The 23,480-nt window shown below is 47.5% G+C and overlaps 1 protein-coding gene across 1 annotated transcript in view; it reads right to left on the bottom strand.

The window, feature by feature from the left end:
- Positions 1–23,480, bottom strand: part of LOC124027366 (lethal(2) giant larvae protein homolog 1-like) — a gene marked incomplete at both ends in the record, with an annotated part of 48,646 nt that overhangs the window by 5,200 nt on the left and 19,966 nt on the right. The window contains 4 exons of the mRNA XM_046339815.1: positions 1,250–1,412; positions 9,633–9,779; positions 10,088–10,245; positions 15,734–15,815. Of these exons, the coding sequence (XP_046195771.1) occupies positions 1,250–1,412; positions 9,633–9,779; positions 10,088–10,245; positions 15,734–15,815 (550 nt within the window). The remainder of the gene's footprint in view (positions 1–1,249; positions 1,413–9,632; positions 9,780–10,087; positions 10,246–15,733; positions 15,816–23,480) is intronic.

The raw sequence follows: 23,480 nt of genomic DNA, 5'->3' as shown, positions 1-23,480 counted from the left end.
GTGACAGACACACACTGCATTTAGCCGTATTGTGACAGACACACACTGCATTTAGCCGTATTGTGACAGACACACACTGCATTTAGCCGTATTGTGACAGACACACACTGCATTTAGCCGTATTGTAACAGACACACACTGCATTTAGCCGTATTGTAACAGACACACACTGCATTTAGCCGTATTGTAACAGACACACACTGCATTTAGCCGTATTGTAACAGTCACACACTGCATTTAGCCGTATTGTGACAGACACACACTGCATTTAGCCGTATTGTAACAGACACACACTGCATTTAGCCGTATTGTGACAGTCACACACTGCATTTAGCCGTATTGTGACAGTCACACACTGCATTTAGCCGTATTGTAACAGACACACACTGCATTTAGCCGTATTGTAACAGACACACACTGCATTTAGCCGTATTGTAACAGACACACACTGCATTTAGCCGTATTGTAACAGACACACACTGCATTTAGCCGTATTGTGACAGTCACACACTGCATTTAGCCGTATTGTAACAGCCACACACTGCATTTAGCCGTATTGTAACAGCCACACACTGCATTTAGCCGTATTGTAACAGCCACACACTGCATTTAGCCGTATTGTAACAGACACACACTGCATTTCGCCGTATTGTGACAGACACACACTGCATTTAGCCGTATTGTGACAGACACACACTGCATTTAGCCGTATTGTGACAGTCACACACTGCATTTAGCCGTATTGTAACAGACACACACTGCATTTAACCGTATTGTGACAGTCATACACTGCATTTAGCCGTATTGTGACAGTCACACACTGCATTTAGCCGCATTGTGACAGTCACACACGGCATTTAGCCGTATTGTGACAGTCACACACTGCATTTAGCCGTATTGTAACAGACACACACTGCATTTAGCCGTATTGTGACAGTCACACACTGCATTTAGCCGTATTGTAACAGATACACACTGCATTTAGCCGTATTATAACAGACACACACTGCATTTAGCCGTATTGTAACAGACACACTGCATTTAGCCGTATTGTAACAGACACACACTGCATTTAGCCGTATTGTAACAGACACACTGCATTTAGCCGTATTATTGGCCCCTAGTAGCACAATAAGGAACAAATGAACTTCCTTGAACAATGGAAGGAGAGGTGCAATACGATGACAGGCAGAAAGACTTCTGACAAAGAGCCATGAAACACAGACAGAGCTGTAGTTATATTATTTACCTGTTTTCCAAGGAACATGTGTTCTGCGTTGCGGGTGCTGAGATCCCATAGGACGACCAGACCTCTGCTGTAGCCAATCAGAATCTTCCCTGGCTGCTTGGGGTGTTCCTGTAACGACTCCACCGGTCCCAGAGACTTCCCACACCTGTAGTCCTCAGGTACGCTGAAAAACACCGTTACCCATCAGCCACCTGTAGTCCTCAGGTACGCTGAAAAACACCGTTACCCATCAGTCACCTGTAGTCCTCAGGTACGCTGAAAAACACCGTTACCCATCAGCCACCTGTAGTCCTCGGGTACGCTGAAAAACACCGTTACCCATCAGCCACCTGTAGTCCTCAGGTACGCTGAAAAACACTGTTACCCATCAGCCACCTGTAGTCCTCGGGTACGCTGAAAAACACCGTTACCCATCAGCCACCTGTAGTCCTCAGGTACGCTGAAAAACACCATTACCCATCAGCCACCTGTAGTCCTCAGGTACGCTGAAAAACAACATTACCCATCAGCCACCTGTAGTCCTCAGGTACGCTGAAAAACACCTTTACCCATCAGCCACCTGTAGTTCTCAGGTACGCTGAAAAACACCGTTACCCATCAGCCACCTGTAGTCCTCGGGTACGCTGAAAAACACTGTTACCCATCAGCCACCTGTAGTCCTCGGGTACGCTGAAAAACACCGTTACCCATCAGCCACCGGTAGTCCTCGGATACGCTGAAAAACACCGTTACCCATCAGCCACCTGTAGTCCTCAGGTACGCTGAAAAACACCATTACCCAGCCGCCACCTGTAGTCCTCAGGTACGCTGAAAACACCATTACCCATCAGCCACCTGTAGTGAAAACCCTTTACCCAGCCACCTGTAGTCCTCAGTACGCTGAAAAACACCGTTACCCATCAGCCACCTGTAGTCCTCAGGTACGCTGAAAAACACCGGCCACCTGTAGTCCTCGGGTACGCTGAAAAACACCGTTACCCATCAGCCACCTGTAGTCCTCAGGTACGCTGAAAAACACCGTTACCCATCAGCCACCTGTAGTCCTCAGGTACGCTGAAAACACCGTTACCCATCAGCCACCTGTAGTCCTCAGGTACGCTGAAAAACACCGTTACCCATCAGCCACCTGTAGTCCTCGGGTACGCTGAAAAACACCGTTACCCATCAGCCACCTGTAGTCCTCAGGTACGCTGAAAAACACCGTTACCCATCAGCCACCTGTAGTCCTCAGGTACGCTGAAAAACACCGTTACCCATCAGCCACCTGTAGTCCTCAGGTACGCTGAAAAACACCGTTACCCATCAGCCACCTGTAGTCCTCGGGTACGCTGAAAAACACCGTTACCCATCAGCCACCTGTAGTCCTCAGGTACGCTGAAAAACACCATTACCCATCAGCCACCTCAGGTACGCTGAAAAACACCATTACCCATCAGCCACCTGTAGTCCTCAGGTACGCTGAAAAACACCGTTACCCATCAGCCACCTGTAGTCCTCAGGTACGCTGAAAAACACCGTTACCCATCAGCCACCTGTAGTCCTCAGGTACGCTGAAAAACACCGTTACCCATCAGCCACCTGTAGTCCTCAGGTACGCTGAAAACACCGTTACCCATCAGCCACCTGTAGTCCTCAGGTACGCTGAAAAACACCGTTACCCATCAGCCACCTGTAGTCCTCAGGTACACTGAAAAACACCATTACCCATCAGCCACCTGTAGTCCTCAGGTACGCTGAAAAACACCGTTACCCATCAGCCACCTGTAGTCCTCAGGTACGCTGAAAAACACCGTTACCCATCAGCCACCTGTAGTCCTCAGGTACACTGAAAAACACCATTACCCATCAGCCACCTCAGGTACGCTGAAAAACACCATTACCCATCAGCCACCTCAGGTACGCTGAAAAACACCATTACCCATCAGCCACCCCAGGTACGCTGAAAAACACCATTACCCATCAGCCACCTCAGGTACGCTGAAAAACACCATTACCCATCAGCCACCTGTAGTCCTCAGGTACGCTGAAAAACACTGATACTTAGGTGTCTGGTTAGACTGTAAACTCTCCTTCCAGACCCATATCAAACATCTCCAATCCAAAGTTAAATCTAGAATTGGCTTCCTATTTCGCAACAAAGCATCCTTCACTCATGCTGCCAAACATACCCTTGTAAAACTGACCATCCTACCAATCCTCGACTTTGGCGATGTCATTTACAAAATAGCCTCCAATACCCTACTCAACAAATTGGATGCAGTCTATCACAGTGCAATCCGTTTGTCACCAAAGCCCCATATACTACCCACCATTGCGACCTGTACGCTCTCGTTGGCTGGCCCTCGCTTCATACTCGTTGCCAAACCCACTGGCTCCATGTCATCTACAAGACCCTGCTAGGTAAAGTCCCCCCTTATCTCAGCTCGCTGGTCACCATAGCATCTCCCACCTGTAGCACTCGCTCCAGCAGGTATATCTCTCTGGTCACCCCCAAAACCAATTCTTTCTTTGGCCGCCTCTCCTTCCAGTTCTCTGCTGCCAGTGACTGGAACGAACTGCAAAAATCTCTGAAACTGGAAACACTTATCTCCCTCACTAGCTTTAAGCACCAACTGTCAGAGCATCTTACAGATTACTGCACCTGTACATAGCCCACCTATAATTTAGCCCAAACAACTACCTCTTTCCCAACTGTATTTAATTTATTTATTTATTTTGCTCCTTTGCACCCCATTATTTTTATGTCTACTTTGCACATTCTTCCATTGCAAAACTACCATTCCAGTGTTTTACTTGCTATATTGTATTTACTTTGCCACCATGGCCTTTTTTGCCTTTACCTCCCTTCTCACCTCATTTACTCACATCGTATATAGACTTGTTTACACTGTATTATTGACTGTATGTTTGTTTTACTCCATGTGTACCTCTGTGTCGTTGTATCTGTCGAACTGCTTTGCTTTATATTGGCCAGGTTGCAATTGTAAATGAGAACTTGTTCTCAACTTGCCTACCTGGTTAAATAAAGATGAAATAAATAAAAAATAAAAAAACACTGTTACCCATCAGCCACCTGTAGTCCTCAGGTACGCTGAAAAACACCGTTACCCATCAGCCACCTGTAGTCCTCAGGTACACTGAAAAACACTGTTACCCATCACAGTGATTCAGATGATGGAGAACCAAGACTGATAGGATCTCACCCCCCACACAGAGTGGGATTGTGCCCCCCTCCCCCAGAGTGGGATTGTGCCCCCTCCACACAGAGTGGGATTGTGCCCCCCCTCCACACAGAGTGGGATTGTGCCCCCCTCCACACAGAGTGGGATTGTGCCCCCTCCACACAGAGTGGGATTGTGCCCCCCTCCACACAGAGTGGGATTGTGCCCCCCCCCCTCCACACAGAGTGGGATTGTGCCCCCCTCCACACAGAGTGGGATTGTGCCCCCCCACACAGAGTGGGATTATTCCCCCCTCCACACAGAGTGGGATTGTGCCTCCCCCTCCACACAGAGTGGGATTGTGCCCCCTCCACACAGAGTGGGATTGTGCCCCCCTCCACACAGAGTGGGATTGTGCCCCCTCCACACAGAGTGGGATTGTGCCCCCTCCACACAGAGTGGGATTGTGCCCCCCTCCACACAGAGTGGGATTGTGCCCCCCTCCACACAGAGTGGGATTGTGCCCCCTCCACACAGAGTGGGATTGTGCCCCCCCTCCACACAGAGTGGGATTGTGCCCCCTCCACACAGAGTGGGATTGTGCCCCCCTCCACACAGAGTGGGATTGTGCCCCCTCCACACAGAGTGGGATTGTGCCCCCTCCACACAGAGTGGGATTGTGCCCCCCTCCACACAGAGTGGGATTGTGCCCCCTCCACACAGAGTGGGATTGTGCCCCCTCCACACAGAGTGGGATTGTGCCCCCTCCACACAGTGACTGAGGAGAGGGCAGTCCAGCACAAAGGATGGTCGCCAGAACCACCAAACCACGAACATTACCCACAAAGCATTTCATTGTGTCTCTCCATCCCTCACCCTCTGAACCTCCACCCCCTCTCTCTCCCTCACCCTCTGAACCTCCACCCCTCACCCTCTGAACCTCCACCCCTCTCTCTCCCTCACCCTCTGAACCTCCACCCCCTCTCTCTCCCTCACCCTCTGAACCTCCACCCCCTCTCTCTCCCTCACCCTCTGAACCTCCACCCCCTCTCTCTCCCTCACCCTCTGAACCTCCACCCCCTCTCTCTCCCTCACCCTCTGAACCTCCACCCCCTCTCTCTCCCTCACCCTCTGAACCTCCACCCCCTCTCTCTCCCTCACCCTCTGAACCTCCACCCCCTCTCTCTCCCTCACCCTCTGAACCTCCACCCCTCTCTCTCCCTCACCCTCTGAACCTCCACCCCCTCTCTCTCCCTCACCCTCTGAACCTCCACCCCCTCTCTCTCCCTCACCCTCTGAACCTCCACCCCTCTCTCTCCCTCACCCTCTGAACCTCCACCCGCTCTCTCTCCCTCACCCTCTGAACCTCCACCCGCTCTCTCTCCCTCACCCTCTGAACCTCCACGCCCTCTCTCTCCCTCACCCCATCCCTCACCCTCTGAAACTCCACCCCCTCTCTGTGATGTGACGTTGAGCCCTCGTTAGCACCGAGTCAAGGCTCTTCCCCCTAACAACCATGACAACAGGAGGCCCTTCCCCCTAACAACCATGACAACAGGAGGCCCTTCCCCCTAACAACCATGACAACAGGAAGGCCCTTTCCCCTAACGACCATGACAACAGGAGGCCCTTCCCCCTAACGACCATGACAACAGGAGGCCCTTCCCTAACGACCATGACAACAGGAGGCCCTTTCCCCTAACGACCATGACATCAGGGCCCTTCCCCTAGGACCAGGAGGCCCTTTCCCCTAACGACCATGACAACAGGAGGCCCTTTCCCCCAACGACCATGACAACAGGAGGCCCTTCCCCCATGACAACAGGAGGCCCTTTCCCCCTAACGACCATGACAACAGGAGGCCCTTCCCCCTAACGACCATGACAACAGGAGGCCCTTCCCCCTAACGACCATGACAACAGGAGGCCCTTCCCCCTAACGACCATGACAACAGGAGGCCCTTCCCCCTAACGACCATGACAACAGGAGGCCCTTCCCCCTAACGACCATGACAACAGGAGGCCCTTTCCCCCTAACGACCATGACATCAGGAGGCCCTTCCCCCTAACGACCATGACATCAGGAGGCCCTTTCCCCTAACGACCATGACAACAGGAGGCCCTTTCCCCCTAACGACCATGACAACAGGAGGCCCTTCCCCCTAACGACCATGACAACAGGAGGCCCTTTCCCCCTAACGACCATGACATCAGGAGGCCCTTCCCCCTAGACCATGACATCAGGAGGCCCTTTCCCCAACAGGGACCATGACAACAGGAGGCCCTTCCCCCTAACGACCATGACAACAGGAGGCCCTTCCCCCTAACGACCATGACAACAGGAGGCCCTTCCCCCCTAACGACCATGACAACAGGAGGCCCTTCCCCCTAACGACCATGACAACAGGAGGCCCTTTCCCCTTAACGACCATGACAACAGGAGGCCCTTCCCCTTAACGACCATGACAACAGGAGGCCCTTTCCCCTAACGACCATGACAACAGGAGGCCCTTTCCCCTAACGACCATGACAACAGGAGGCCCTTCCACTTAACGACCATGACAACAGGAGGCCCTTTCCCCTAACGACCATGACAACAGGAGGCCCTTCCCCCTAACGACCATGACAACAGGAGGCCCTTTCCCCTAACGACCATGACAACAGGAGGCCCTTTCCCCTAACGACCATGACAACAGGAGGCCCTTCCCCCTAACGACCATGACAACAGGAGGCCCTTCCCCCCTAACGACCATGACAACAGGAGGCTCTTCCCCCCTAACGACCATGACAACAGGAGGCTCTTCCCCCCTAACGACCATGACAACAGGAGGCCCTTTCCCCGACCATGACAACAGGAGGCCCTTCCCCCTACCATGACAACAGGAGGCCCTTCCCCTTCCCCCCGACCATGACAACAGGAGGCCCTTCCCCCTAACGACCATGACAACAGGAGGCCCTTCCCCCCTAACGACCATGACAACAGGAGGCCCTTTCCCCTAACGACCATGACAACAGGAGGCCCTTCCCCCCTAACGACCATGACAACAGGAGGCCCTTTCCCCTAACGACCATGACAACAGGAGGCCCTTCCCCTAACGACCATGACAACAGGAGGCCCTTCCCCCTAACGACCATGACAACAGGAGGCCCTTTCCCCCTAACGACCATGACAACAGGAGGCCCTTTCCCCTAACGACCATGACAACAGGAGGCCCTTCCCCCTAACGACCATGACCCCCTTCCCCCTAACGACCATGACAACAGGAGGCCCTTCCCCCTAACGACCATGACAACAGGAGGCCCTTTCCCCTAACGACCATGACAACAGGAGGCCCTTCCCCCGACCATGACAACAGGACCTTTCCCTTATGACAACAGGAGGCCCTTCCCCCGACCATAACGACCATGACAACAGGAGGCCCTTTCCCCTAACGACCATGACAACAGGAGGCCCTTCCCCCCTAACGACCATGACAACAGGAGGCCCTTCCCCCCTAACGACCATGACAACAGGAGGCCCTTCCCCCTAACGACCATGACAACAGGAGGCCCTTTCCCCCTAACGACCATGACAACAGGAGGCCCTTTCCCCTAACGACCATGACAACAGGAGGCCCTTCCCCTTAACGACCATGACAACAGGAGGCCCTTTCCCCTAACGACCATGACAACAGGAGGCCCTTTCCCCCAACGACCATGACAACAGGAGGCCCTTTCCCCTAACGACCATGACAACAGGAGGCCCTTCCCCCCTAACGACCATGACAACAGGAGGCCCTTCCCCCCTAACGACCATGACAACAGGAGGCTCTTCCCCCCTAACGACCATGACAACAGGAGACTCTTCCCCCTAACGACCATGACAACAGGAGGCCCTTTCCCTAACGACCATGACAACAGGAGGCCCTTCCCCCTAACGACCATGACAACAGGAGAACGACCATGACAACAGGAGGCCCTTCCCCCTAACGACCATGACAACAGGAGGCTCTTCCCCCTAACGACCATGACAACAGGAGGCCCTTTCCCCTAACGACCATGACAACAGGAGGCCCTTTCCCCGACCATAACGACCATGACAACAGGAGGCCCTTCCCCTTAACGACCATGACAACAGGAGGCCCTTCCCCCTAACGACCATGACAACAGGAGGCCCTTCCCCCTAACGACCATGACAACAGGAGGCTCTTCCCCCTAACGACCATGACAACAGGAGGCCCTTCCCCCTAACGACAATGACAACAGGAGGCCCTTCCCCCTAACGACCATGACAACAGGAGGCCCTTCCCCCTAACGACCATGACAACAGGAGGCCCTTTCCCCTAACGACCATGACAACAGGAGGCCCTTTCCCCCTAACGACCATGACAACAGGAGGCCCTTTCCCCTAACGACCATGACAACAGAAGGCCCTTTCCCCTAACGACCATGACAACAGGAGGCCCTTTCCCCCTAACGACCATGACAACAGGAAGGCCCTTTCCCCTAACGACCATGACAACAGGAGGCCCTTCCCCCTAACGACCATGACAACAGGAGGCCCTTCCCCCCTAACGACCATGACAACAGGAGGCCCTTCCCCCTAACGACCATGACAACAGGAGGCCCTTCCCCCCTAACGACCATGACAACAGGAGGCCCTTCCCCCTAACGACCATGACAACAGGAGGCCCTTCCCCCTAACGACCATGACAACAGGAGGCCCTTCCCCCTAACGACCATGACAACAGGAGGCCCTTTCCCCCTAACGACCATGAACGACCATGACAACAGGAGGCCCTTCCCCCCTAACGACCATGACAACAGGAGGCCCTTTCCCCTAACGACCATGACAACAGGAGGCCCTTCCCCTAACGACCATGACAACAGGAGGCCCTTCCCCTAACGACCATGACAACAGGAGGCCCTTCCCCTAACGACCATGACAACAGGAGGCCCTTCCCCTAACGACCATGACAACAGGAGGCCCTTCCCCCCTAACGACCATGACAACAGGAGGCCCTTCCCCCTAACGACCATGACAACAGGAGGCCCTTCCCCCCTAACGACCATGACAACAGGAGCAGTGGGAAATATACACACAACATACATACACACCTGTGACAGCTCTCCTCTCAGCTGACCAGGATGGAACCTGGAGAACCCAACCCATTCTAGAACCCAACCCATTCTAGAACAGACCCACACTACCTCCTCCCACTGGCTGAAGCAGCTGTCACTCACCTCTGCATTACCTGGTCCAGCAGGAGTGATTGGTTATCCCTCAACGAGAGGCGTGGCAGATCCAGGAAGTGTATGCCCCCTCCCTCGGTGCCGACACACAGCAGGTCACATGACCTCAACAACAGCAGAACTGTCACACGGCTTGCACTGGAGACAACATCACACACATTATAACACACACATACATGTATGTCTCTGTGTATGTATGTATCAACAACAGCAGAACTGTCACACGGCTTGCACTGGAGACAACATCACACACATTATAACACACACATACATGTATGTCTGCGTTCCAAGTGTCTCACTGTGTGTGTGTGTGTGTGTGTGTGTGTGTGTGTGTGTGTGTGTGTGTGTGTGTGTGTGTGTGTGTGTGTGTGTGTGTGTGTGTGTGTGTGTGTGTGTGTGTGTGTGTGTGTGTGTGTGTGTGTGTGTGTGTGTGTGTGTGTGTGTACCTGCAGCTCTCTAGTCCAGGTCGTCCCAGGAGACTGTAGTTGCGTTTTTCTTCCAGGTAGACCACACCTTCGCTCTTAGCCCCTCCCCTGTCCCGGGAAGCTCCGCCCAGCTCCCACAGGTGCAGCGTGTTGTCATCAAGCAGCGACAACAGACGGCCCTATCACAGAGCACAACACCAGGATGACATCACAGACCAGGAAGGAGGGACTGAAGGGTGAATTTGTAAACCTAGCACCTAAAACCAGGGGGGGGGCTACAAAATATCTGACCTCATCATGAGGGACTGCAGTGGCTTGTGGGTATGCAGTCAACTGATTTGTGCAGTTAAACTATTTCAATCCCAACAGTCAAATCCAGGATCACACGCCATCACACATATTTCTGTTAAATCAAAAATTCCCTGCAAATTCTGCCAGAGAATATTAAACCACACTATTTCTGCAAGAAAAACAGTCAAATCGTTGCATTATTGCATAACACTGACCCCATCGGCGTCCTACAGAAAGAGGGCTTCCAATTTCAACCAATCCAGGACATTTAGCATATGCACACAACCACTAGATATGCACACGACCACTAGATATGCACGATGCCTTGGCAGGAACTAATGGGGATCCATAATAAACCCCAGGAAGAGTAGCTGCTGCCTTGACAGGAACTAATGGGGATCCATAATAAACCCCAGGAAGAGTAGCTGCTGCCTTGACAGGAACTAATGGGGATCCATAATAAACCCCAGGAAGAGTAGCTGCTGCCTTGACAGGAACTAATGGGGATCCATAATAAACCCCAGGAAGAGTAGCTGCTGCCTTGACAGGAACTAATGGGGATCCATAATAAACCCCAGGAAGAGTAGCTGCTGCCTTGGTAGGAACTAATGGGGATCCATAATAAACCCCAGGAAGAGTAGCTGCTGCCTTGGTAGGAACTAATGGGGATCCATAATAAACCCAAGGAAGAGTAGCTGCTGCCTTGGCAGGAACTAATGGGGATCCATAATAAACCCAAGGAAGAGTAGCTGCTGCCTTGGCAGGAACTAATGGGGATCCATAATAAACCCCAGGAAGAGTAGCTGTTGCCTTGACAGGAACTAATGGGGATCCATAATAAACCCCAGGAAGAGTAGCTGCTGCAGGAACTAATGGGTATCCATAATAAACCCCAGGAAGAGTAGCTGCTGCCTTGGCAGGAACTAATGGGGATCCATAATAAACCCCAGGAAGAGTAGCTGCTGCCTTGGCAGGGACTAATGGGGATCCATAATAAACCCCAGGAAGAGTAGCTGCTGCCTTGGCAGGAACTAATGGGGATCCATAATAAACCCCAGGAAGAGTAGCTGCTGCCTTGGATGGAACTAATGGAGATCCATAATAAACCCCAGGAAGAGTAGCTGCTGCAGGAACTAATGGGGATCCATTGTAAACCCCAGGAAGATTAGCTGCTGCCTTGGCAGGAACTAATGGAGATCCATAATAAACCCCAGGAAGAGTAGCTGCTGCCTTGACAGGAACTAATGGGGATCCATAATAAACCCTAGGAAGAGTAGCTGTTGCCTTGACAGGAACTAATGGGGATCCATAATAAACCCCAGGAAGAGTAGCTGTTGCCTTGACAGGAACTAATGGGGATCCATAATAAACCCCCATAAAAACCCAGGAAGAGTAGCTGTTGCCTTGACAGGAACTAATGGGGATCCATAATAAACCCCAGGAAGAGTAGCTGCTGCAGGAACTAATGGGTATCCATAATAAACCCCAGGAAGAGTAGCTGCTGCCTTGGCAGGACCTAATGGAGATCCATAATAAACCCCAGGAAGAGTAGCTGCTGCCTTGGCAGGAACTAATGGGGATCCATAATAAACCCCAGGAAGAGTAGCTGCTGCCTTGGATTGAACTAATGGGGATCCATAATAAACCCCAGGAAGAGTAGCTGCTGCCTTGACAGGAACTAATGGGGATCCATAATAAACCCCAGGAAGAGTAGCTGCTGCCCTGGCAGGAACTAATGGGGATCCATAATGAACCCCAGGAAGAGTAGCTGCTGCCTTGGCAGGAACTAATGGGGATCCATAATGAACCCCAGGAAGAGTAGCTGCTGCCTTGGCTAGGAATAATAATGGGCCTTGGCAGGAACTAATGATCCATAATAAACCCCAGGAAGAGTAGCTGCTGCAGGAACTAATGGGGATCCCTAATAAACCCCAGGAAGAGTAGCTGCTGCAGGAACTAATGGGGATCCATAATAAACCCCAGGAAGAGTAGCTGCTGCAGGAACTAATGGGGATCCATAATAAACCCCAGGAAGAGTAGCTGCTGCCTTGGCAGGAACTAATGGGGATCCATAATGAACCCCAGGAAGAGTAGCTGCTGCCTTGGCAGGAACTAATGGGGATCCATAATAAACCCCAGGAAGAGTAGCTGCTGCCTTGGTAGGAACTAATGGGGATCCATAATAAACCCCAGGAAGAGTAGCTGCTGCAGGAACTAATGGGGATCCATAATAAACCCCAGGAAGAGTAGCTGCTGCCTTGGCAGGAACTAATGGGGATCCATAATGAACCCCAGGAAGAGTAGCTGCTGCCTTGGCAGGAACTAATGGGGATCCATAATAAACCCCAGGAAGAGTAGCTGCTGCAGGAACTAATGGGGATCCCTAATAAACCCCAGGAAGAGTAGCTGCTGCAGGAACTAATGGGGATCCATAATAAACCCCAGGAAGAGTAGCTGCTGCCCTGGCAGGAACTAATGGGGATCCATAATGAACCCCAGGAAGAGTAGCTGCTGCCTTGGCAGGAACTAATGGGGATCCATAATGAACCCCAGGAAGAGTAGCTGCTGCCTTGGCAGGAACTAATGGGGATCCATAATAAACCCCAGGAAGAGTAGCTGCTGCCTTGGTAGGAACTAATGGGGATCCATAATAAACCCCAGGAAGAGTAGCTGCTGCCTTGGCAGGAACTAATGGGGATCCATAATAAACCCCAGGAAGAGTAGCTGCTGCCTTGGCAGGAACTAATGGGGATCCATAATGAACCCCAGGAAGAGTAGCTGCTGCCTTGGCAGGAACTAATGGGGATCCATAATAAACCCCAGGAAGAGTAGCTGCTGCAGGAACTAATGGGGATCCCTAATAAACCCCAGGAAGAGTAGCTGCTGCAGGAACTAATGGGGATCCATAATAAACCCCAGGAAGAGTAGCTGCTGCCCTGGCAGGAACTAATGGGGATCCATAATGAACCCCAGGAAGAGTAGCTGCTGCCTTGGCAGGAACTAATGGGGATCCATAATAAACCCCAGGAAGAGTAGCTGCTGCCTTGGTAGGAACTAATGGGGATCCATAATAAACCCCAGGAAGAGTAGCTGCTGCCTTGGCAGGAACTAATGGGGATCCATAATAAACCCCAGGAAGAGTAGCTGCTGCCTTGGCAGGAACTAATGGGGATCCATAATGAACCCCAGGAAGAGTAGCTAGGAACTGGGGATCCATAATGCCCCAGGAAGAGTAGCTGGCAGGAACTAATGGGGATCCATAATGAACCCCAGGAAGAGTAGCTGCTGCAGGAACTAATGGGGATCCATAATGAACCCCAGGAAGAGTAGCTGCTGCAGGAACTAATGGGGATCCATAATAAACCCCAGGAAGAGTAGCTGCTGCAGGAACTAATGGGGATCCCTATTAAATTCAAATCTACCACATAATATGGTTCAATCAAGCCAACAAACTTTTCCCCTCAGCGCATTTTCATGACAAATTGGACAAAAATCATTGCATATTGTCATGATTGTTGCAATAAAGCATTGTAGACTGCAGAAAGAACCCAATGTGGAGGGACTGACTGAACGTTTGACTGGGCCCCCCACCTCGAGGGCAACATTTGACTGGCCCCCCACCTCGAGGGCAACATTTGACTGGCCCCCCCACCTCGAGGGCAACATTTGACTGGCCCCCACCTCGAGGGCAACATTTGACTGGCCCCCCCTCGAGGGCAACATTTGACTGGCTCCCCCACCTCGAGGGCAACATTTGAACTGGGCCCCCACCTCGAGGGCAACATTTGACTGGCCCCCCACCTCGAGGGCAACATTTGACTGGCCCCCACCTCGAGGGCAACATTTGACTGGCCCCCCCACCTCGAGGGCAACATTTGACTGGCCCCCACCTCGAGGGCAACATTTGACTGGCCCCCCCACCTCGAGGGCAACATTTGACTGGCCCCCCACCTCGAGGGCAACATTTGACTGGCCCCCCCCCCCCCACCTCGAGGGCAACATTTGACTGGCCCCCACCTCGAGGGCAACATTTGACTGGCCCCCACCTCGAGGGCAACATTTGACTGCCCCCCCACCTCGAGGGCAACATTTGACTGGCCCCCCACCTCGAGGGCAACATTTGACTGGCCCCCCCCCACCTCGAGGGCAACATTTGACTGGCTCCCCCACCTCGAGGGCAAAACATTTAACTGGCCCCCCACCTCGAGGGCAACATTTGACTGGCCCCCCACCTCGAGGGCAACATTTGACTGGCCCCCCACCTCGAGGGCAACATTTGACTGGCCCCCCCACCTCGAGGGCAACATTTGACTGGCCCCCACCTCGAGGGCAACATTTGACTGGTCCCCCACCTCGAGGGCAAAACATTTAACTGGCCCCCCCACCTCGAGGGCAAAAAAACATTTAACTGGCCCCCCACCTCGAGGGCAAAACATTTAACTGGCCCCCACCTCGAGGGCAACATTTGACTGGCCCCCCACCTCGAGGGCAAAACATTTATCTGGCCCCCCACCTCGAAGGCAAAACATTTATCTGGCCCCCCACCTCGAGGGCAAAACATTTAACTGGCCCCCCACCTCGAGGGCAAAACATTTAACTGGCCCCCCACCTCGAGGGCAAAACATTTAACTGGCCCCCCCACCTCGAGGGCAAAACATTTGACTGGCCCCCACCTCGAGGGCAACATTTGACTGGCCCCCCACCTCGAGGGCAACATTTGACTGGCCCCCCCACCTCGAGGGCAAAACAAAATACCCGTCCTACAGGAAGTGACCTAACAGTCTTACCCATCCTTGGAGGAAGTGACCTGACAGTCTTACCCATCCTTGGAGGAAGTGACCTAACAGTCTTACCTGTCCTTGGAGGAAGTGACCTAACAGTCTTACATGTCCTACAGGAAGTGACCTAACAGTCTTACCTGTCCTACAGGAAGTGACCTAACAGTCTTACCTGTCCTACAGGAAGTGACCTTAGTCTTACCTGTCCTACAGGAAGTGACCTTAGTCTTACCTGTCCTACAGGAAGTGACCTTACAGTCTTACCTATCCTACAGGAAGTGACCTAACAGTCTTACCTGTTCTAGAGGAAGTAATATAATATAATAATATATAATAATAATAATAATATATGCCATTTAGCAGACGCTTTTATCCAAAGAGACTTACAGTCATGTGTGCATACATTCTACGTATGGGTGGTCCCGGGGATCGAACCCACTACCCTGGCGTTACAAGCGCCATGCTCTACCAACTGAGCTACAGAAGGACCTTACAGTCTTACCTGTTCTAGAGGAAGTGACCTAACAGTCTTACCTGTTCTAGAGGAAGTGACCTTACAGTCTTACCGGTCCTACAGAAAGTGACCTTACAGTCTTACCTGTCCTTGGAGGAAGTGTATCTGCGATACGGCTGCAGTGTCTCTGTGTAGTCCTGTAAACTCCACCCCTGGAGATCCATAACTAACAGGACAGTCAAGGAACACAGCTATATACACACAGCTATATACACACAGCTATATACACACAGCTATATACACACAGCTATATACACACAGCTATATACACACAGCACTATACACACAGCACTATACACACAGCACTATACACACAGCACTATACACACAGCTCTATACACACAGCTCTATACACACAGCTCTATACACACAGCTCTATACACACAGCTCTATACACACAGCTCTATACACACAGCTCTATACACACAGCTCTATACACACAGCTCTATACACACAGCTCTATACACACAGCTCTATACACACAGCTATATACACACAGCACAGTCAAGGAATACAGCTATATACACACAGCTATATACACACAGCTATATACACACAGCACAGTCAAGGAATACAGCTATATACACACAGCTATATACACACAGCTATATACACACAGCACAGTCAAGGAATACAGCTATATACACACAGCTATATACACACAGCTATATACACACAGCTATATACACACAGCTATATACACACAGCTATATACACACAGCACAGTCAGGGAATACAGCTATATACACACAGCTATATACACACAGCACAGTCAAGGAATACAGCTATATACACACAGCTATATACACACAGCTATATACACACAGCTATATACACACAGCACAGTCAAGGAATACAGCTATATACACACAGCTATATACACACAGAACAGTCAGGGAATACAGCTATATACACACAGCACAGTCAAGGAATACAGCTATATACACACAGCTATATACACACAGAACAGTCAAGGAATACAGCTATATACACACAGCTATATACACACAGCTATATACACACAGCAATATACACACAGCTATATACACACAGCACAGTCAAGGAATACAGCTATATACACACAGCTATATACACACAGCACTATACACACAGCACTATACACACAGCACTATACACACAGCTATATACACACAGCACTATACACACAGCTATATACACACAGCTATATACACACAGCTATATACACACAGCAATATACACACAGCTATATACACACAGCACAGTCAAGGAATACAGCTATGTACACACAGCTATATACACACAGCACAGTCAAGGAATACAGCTATATACACACAGCTATATACACACAGCACAGTACACACAGGAATACAGCTATATACACACAGCTATATACACACAGAACAGCTCATAATACAGCTCTATACACACAGCTATATACACACAGCACAGTCACAATACAGCTATACACACAGCTATATACACACAGCACAGTCAAGGAATACAGCTATATACCAGCTACACACAGCAAGGAATACAGCTATATATACACACAGCTATATACACACAGCACAGTCAAGGAATACAGCTATATACACACAGCTATATACACACAGCTATATACACACAGCACAGTCAAGGAATACAGCTATATACACACAGCTATATACACACAGCTATATACACACAGCTATATACACACAGCTATATACACACAGCTATATACACACAGCACAGTCAGGGAATACAGCTATATACACAAGCATTTACACACAGCCTGGAGTCAAGGAATACAGCTATATACACACAGCTATATAAAACAGCTATATACACACAGCTATATACACACAGCACAGTCAAGGAATACAGCTATATACACACAGCTATATACACACAGAACAGTCAGGGAATACAGCTATATACACAGCACAGTCAAGGAATACAGCTTATACACACAGCTATATACAACAAACAGTCAAGGAATACAGCTATATACACACAGCTATATGACCACAGCTATATACACACAGCAATATACACACAGCTATATACAAAGCACAGTCAATGGAATACAGCTATATTTTCACAGCTTATACACACAGCACTATACACACAGCACTATATGAAAATATACACACAGCTATATACATACAGCACTATACACACAGCTATATACACACAGCTGTATACACACAGCTATATACACACAGCTATATACACACAGCATACCTGTTGAATTAACAGCTATTACACACAGCTATATACACACACACAGTCTACCTGGAATACAGCTATTACACACAGCTATATACACATCTACCTGTTGAATTAACTACAGCTATTCATACACACATGCTATATACCTGATCAGTCTGTTGAATTAACAGCTATATACACACAGTCTATATACCTGATCACCTGTTGAATTAACAGCTATACACACACCATGCTATATACACACAGCCAGTCAAGAATTACAGCTATATACACACCATGTCTATATACCTGATCACCTGTCAAGAATTAAGCTACTATACACCACCATGTCTATATACCTGAATACCTGCTGAATTAACTACTATTACACCACAGCTATATACCTGATCAGCACAGTCAAGAATAACTACTATTCACCAGCACCACACAGCTATATACCTGATCTACCTGTTGGAATACAGCTATATACACACAGCACAGTCAAGGAATACAGCTATATACACACAGCACAGTGGGGCAAAAAACTACTTAGTCAGCCACCAATTGTTAACTAAGTTCTCCACCACCACCACCATGTCTAAAAATGTTCTACCTGTTGAAGCATTTCAACTCCTATTGGCATACCAGTCTCCAGATCTCAACCCCTGAAAATCTTTGAATTAACTACTGTTCACCAGCAACAGCCCCAAAACATCACTGTCTATATAGATCTGCCTGGAGGAATGGGCTAAAATACCAGCAATGTCTGAAAACCTGATCTAGACTTTGAATTAACTTTTCCTCGGTCACCACCATGTCTATATACCTGATCTACCTGTTGAATTAACTACTATTCACCACCACCAATGTCAAATATAATTAAAAATCTACCTGTTGAATTAACTACTTTATTTTCTCACCATGTCTATATACCTGATCTACCTGTTGAATTAACTACTATTCATCATACACTACCATGTCTATATACCTGATCTACCTGTTGAATTAACTACTATTCACCACCACCATGTCTATATACCTGATCTACCTGTTGAATTAACTACTATTCACCACCACCACCATGTCTATATACCTGATCTACCTGTTGAATTAACTACTATTCACCACCATGTCTATATACCTGATCTACCTGTTGAATTAACTACTATTCACCACCACCACCATGTCTATATACCTGATCTACCTGTTGAATTAACTACTATTCACCACCACCACCATGTCTATATACCTGATCTACCTGTTGAATTAACTACTATTCACCACCATGTCTATATACCTGATCTACCTGTTGAATTAACTACTATTCACCACCATGTCTATATACCTGATCTACCTGTTGAATTAACTACTATTCACCACCATGTCTATATACCTGATCTACCTGTTGAATTAACTACTATTCACCACCACCACCACCATGTCTATATACCTGATCTACCTGTTGAATTAACTACTATTCACCACCATGTCTATATACCTGATCTACCTGTTGAATTAACTACTATTCACCACCACCACCATGTCTATATACCTGATCTACCTGTTGAATTAACTACTATTCACCACCATGTCTATATACCTGATCTACCTGTTGAATTAACTACTATTCACCACCATGTCTATATACCTGATCTACCTGTTGAATTAACTACTATTCACCACCACCATGTCTATATACCTGATCTACCTGTTGAATTAACTACTATTCACCACCACCACCATGTCTATATACCTGATCTACCTGTTGAATTAACTACTATTCACCACCATGTCTATATACCTGATCTACCTGTTGAATTAACTACTATTCACCACCACCACCATGTCTATATACCTGATCTACCTGTTGAATTAACTACTATTCACCACCACCACCATGTCTATATACCTGATCTACCTGTTGAATTAACTACTATTCACCACCATGTCTATATACCTGATCTACCTGTTGAATTAACTACTATTCACCACCATGTCTATATACCTGATCTACCTGTTGAATTAACTACTATTCACCACCACCATGTCTATATACCTGATCTACCTGTTGAATTAACTACTATTCACCACCATGTCTATATACCTGATCTACCTGTTGAATTAACTACTATTCACCACCATGTCTATATACCTGATCTACCTGTTGAATTAACTACTATTCACCACCACCATGTCTATATACCTGATCTACCTGTTGAATTAACTACTATTCACCACCATGTCTATATACCTGATCTACCTGTTGAATTAACTACTATTCACCACCATGTCTATATACCTGATCTACCTGTTGAATTAACTACTATTCACCACCATGTCTATATACCTGATCTACCTGTTGAATTAACTACTATTCACCACCATGTCTATATACCTGATCTACCTGTTGAATTAACTACTATTCACCACCATGTCTATATACCTGATCTACCTGTTGAATTAACTACTATTCACCACCATGTCTATATACCTGATCTACCTGTTGAATTAACTACTATTCACCACCATGTCTATATACCTGATCTACCTGTTGAATTAACTACTATTCACCACCATGTCTATATACCTGATCTACCTGTTGAATTAACTACTATTCACCACCATGTCACCACCATGTCTATATACCTGATCTACCTGTTGAATTAACTACTATTCACCACCATGTCTATATACCTGATCTACCTGTTGAATTAACTACTATTCACCACCATGTCTATATACCTGATCTACCTGTTGAATTAACTACTATTCACCACCACCATGTCTATATACCTGATCTACCTGTTGAATTAACTACTATTCACCACCATGTCTATATACCTGATCTACCTGTTGAATTAACTACTATTCACCCACCACCATGTCTATATACCTGATCTACCTGTTGAATTAACTACTATTCACCACCATGTCTATATACCTGATCTACCTGTTGAATTAACTACTATTCACCACCACCACCATGTCTATATACCTGATCTACCTGTTGAATTAACTACTATTCACCACCATGTCTATATACCTGATCTACCTGTTGAATTAACTACTATTCACCACCATGTCTATATACCTGATCTACCTGTTGAATTAACTACTATTCACCACCACCACCATGTCTATATACCTGATCTACCTGTTGAATTAACTACTATTCACCACCACCACCATGTCTATATACCTGATCTACCTGTTGAATTAACTACTATTCACCACCACCACCATGTCTATATACCTGATCTACCTGTTGAATTAACTACTATTCATTCACCACCATGTCTATATACCTGATCTACCTGTTGAATTAACTACTATTCACCACCACCATGTCTATATACCTGATCTACCTGTTGAATTAACTACTATTCACCACCACCACCATGTCTATATACCTGATCTACCTGTTGAATTAACTACTATTCACCACCATGTCTATATACCTGATCTACCTGTTGAATTAACTACTATTCACCACCACCACCATGTCTATATACCTGATCTACCTGTTGAATTAACTACTATTCACCACCACCACCATGTCTATATACCTGATCTACCTGTTGAATTAACTACTATTCACCACCACCATGTCTATATACCTGATCTACCTGTTGAATTAACTACTATTCACCACCATGTCTATATACCTGATCTACCTGTTGAATTAACTACTATTCACCACCACCACCATGTCTATATACCTGATCTACCTGTTGAATTAACTACTATTCACCACCATGTCTATATACCTGATCTACCTGTTGAATTAACTACTATTCACCACCACCACCATGTCTATATACCTGATCTACCTGTTGAATTAACTACTATTCACCACCACCACTATATACCTGATCTACCTGTTGAATTAACTACTATTCACCACCATGTCTATATACCTGATCTACCTGTTGAATTAACTACTATTCACCACTACCATGTCTATATACCTGATCTACCTGTTGAATTAACTACTATTCACCACCATGTCTATATACCTGATCTACCTGTTGAATTAACTACTATTCACCACCACCATGTCTATATACCTGATCTACCTGTTGAATTAACTACTATTCACCACCACCACCATGTCTATATACCTGATCTACCTGTTGAATTAACTACTATTCACCACCATGTCTATATACCTGATCTACCTGTTGAATTAACTACTATTCACCACCACCACCATGTCTATATACCTGATCTACCTGTTGAATTAACTACTATTCACCACCATGTCTATATACCTGATCTACCTGTTGAATTAACTACTATTCACCACCATGTCTATATACCTGATCTACCTGTTGAATTAACTACTATTCACCACCACCACCATGTCTATATACCTGATCTACCTGTTGAATTAACTACTATTCACCACCACCATGTCTATATACCTGATCTACCTGTTGAATTAACTACTATTCACCACCATGTCTATATACCTGATCTACCTGTTGAATTAACTACTATTCACCACCATGTCTATATACCTGATCTACCTGTTGAATTAACTACTATTCACCACCATGTCTATATACCTGATCTACCTGTTGAATTAACTACTATTCACCACCACCACCATGTCTATATACCTGATCTACCTGTTGAATTAACTACTATTCACCACCACCATGTCTATATACCTGATCTACCTGTTGAATTAACTACTATTCACCACCACCACCATGTCTATATACCTGATCTACCTGTTGAATTAACTACTATTCACCACCACCACCATGTCTATATACCTGATCTACCTGTTGAATTAACTACTATTCACCACCATGTCTATATACCTGATCTACCTGTTGAATTAACTACTATTCACCACCACCACCATGTCTATATACCTGATCTACCTGTTGAATTAACTACTATTCACCACCATGTCTATATACCTGATCTACCTGTTGAATTAACTACTATTCACCACCACCACCACCATGTCTATATACCTGATCTACCTGTTGAATTAACTACTATTCACCACCATGTCTATATACCTGATCTACCTGTTGAATTAACTACTATTCACCACCATGTCTATATACCTGATCTACCTGTTGAATTAACTACTATTCACCACCATGTCTATATACCTGATCTACCTGTTGAATTAACTACTATTCACCACCATGTCTATATACCTGATCTACCTGTTGAATTAACTACTATTCACCACCATGTCTATATACCTGATCTACCTGTTGAATTAACTACTATTCACCACCACCACCACCATGTCTATATACCTGATCTACCTGTTGAATTAACTACTATTCACCACCACCATGTCTATATACCTGATCTACCTGTTGAATTAACTACTATTCACCACCATGTCTATATACCTGATCTACCTGTTGAATTAACTACTATTCACCACCACCACCATGTCTATATACCTGATCTACCTGTTTAATTAACTACTATTCACCACCACCACCACCATGTCTATATACCTGATCTACCTGTTGAATTAACTACTATTCACCACCATGTCTATATACCTGATCTACCTGTTGAATTAACTACTATTCACCACCACCACCATGTCTATATACCTGATCTACCTGTTGAATTAACTACTATTCACCACCATGTCTATATACCTGATCTACCT

This window comes from Oncorhynchus gorbuscha, unplaced genomic scaffold (genome assembly GCF_021184085.1).
Source record: "Oncorhynchus gorbuscha isolate QuinsamMale2020 ecotype Even-year unplaced genomic scaffold, OgorEven_v1.0 Un_scaffold_3142, whole genome shotgun sequence".
In the NCBI taxonomy this organism is placed as follows: Eukaryota; Metazoa; Chordata; class Actinopteri; order Salmoniformes; family Salmonidae; genus Oncorhynchus; species Oncorhynchus gorbuscha.
This window is presented reverse-complemented; position numbering and strand designations above follow the sequence as displayed.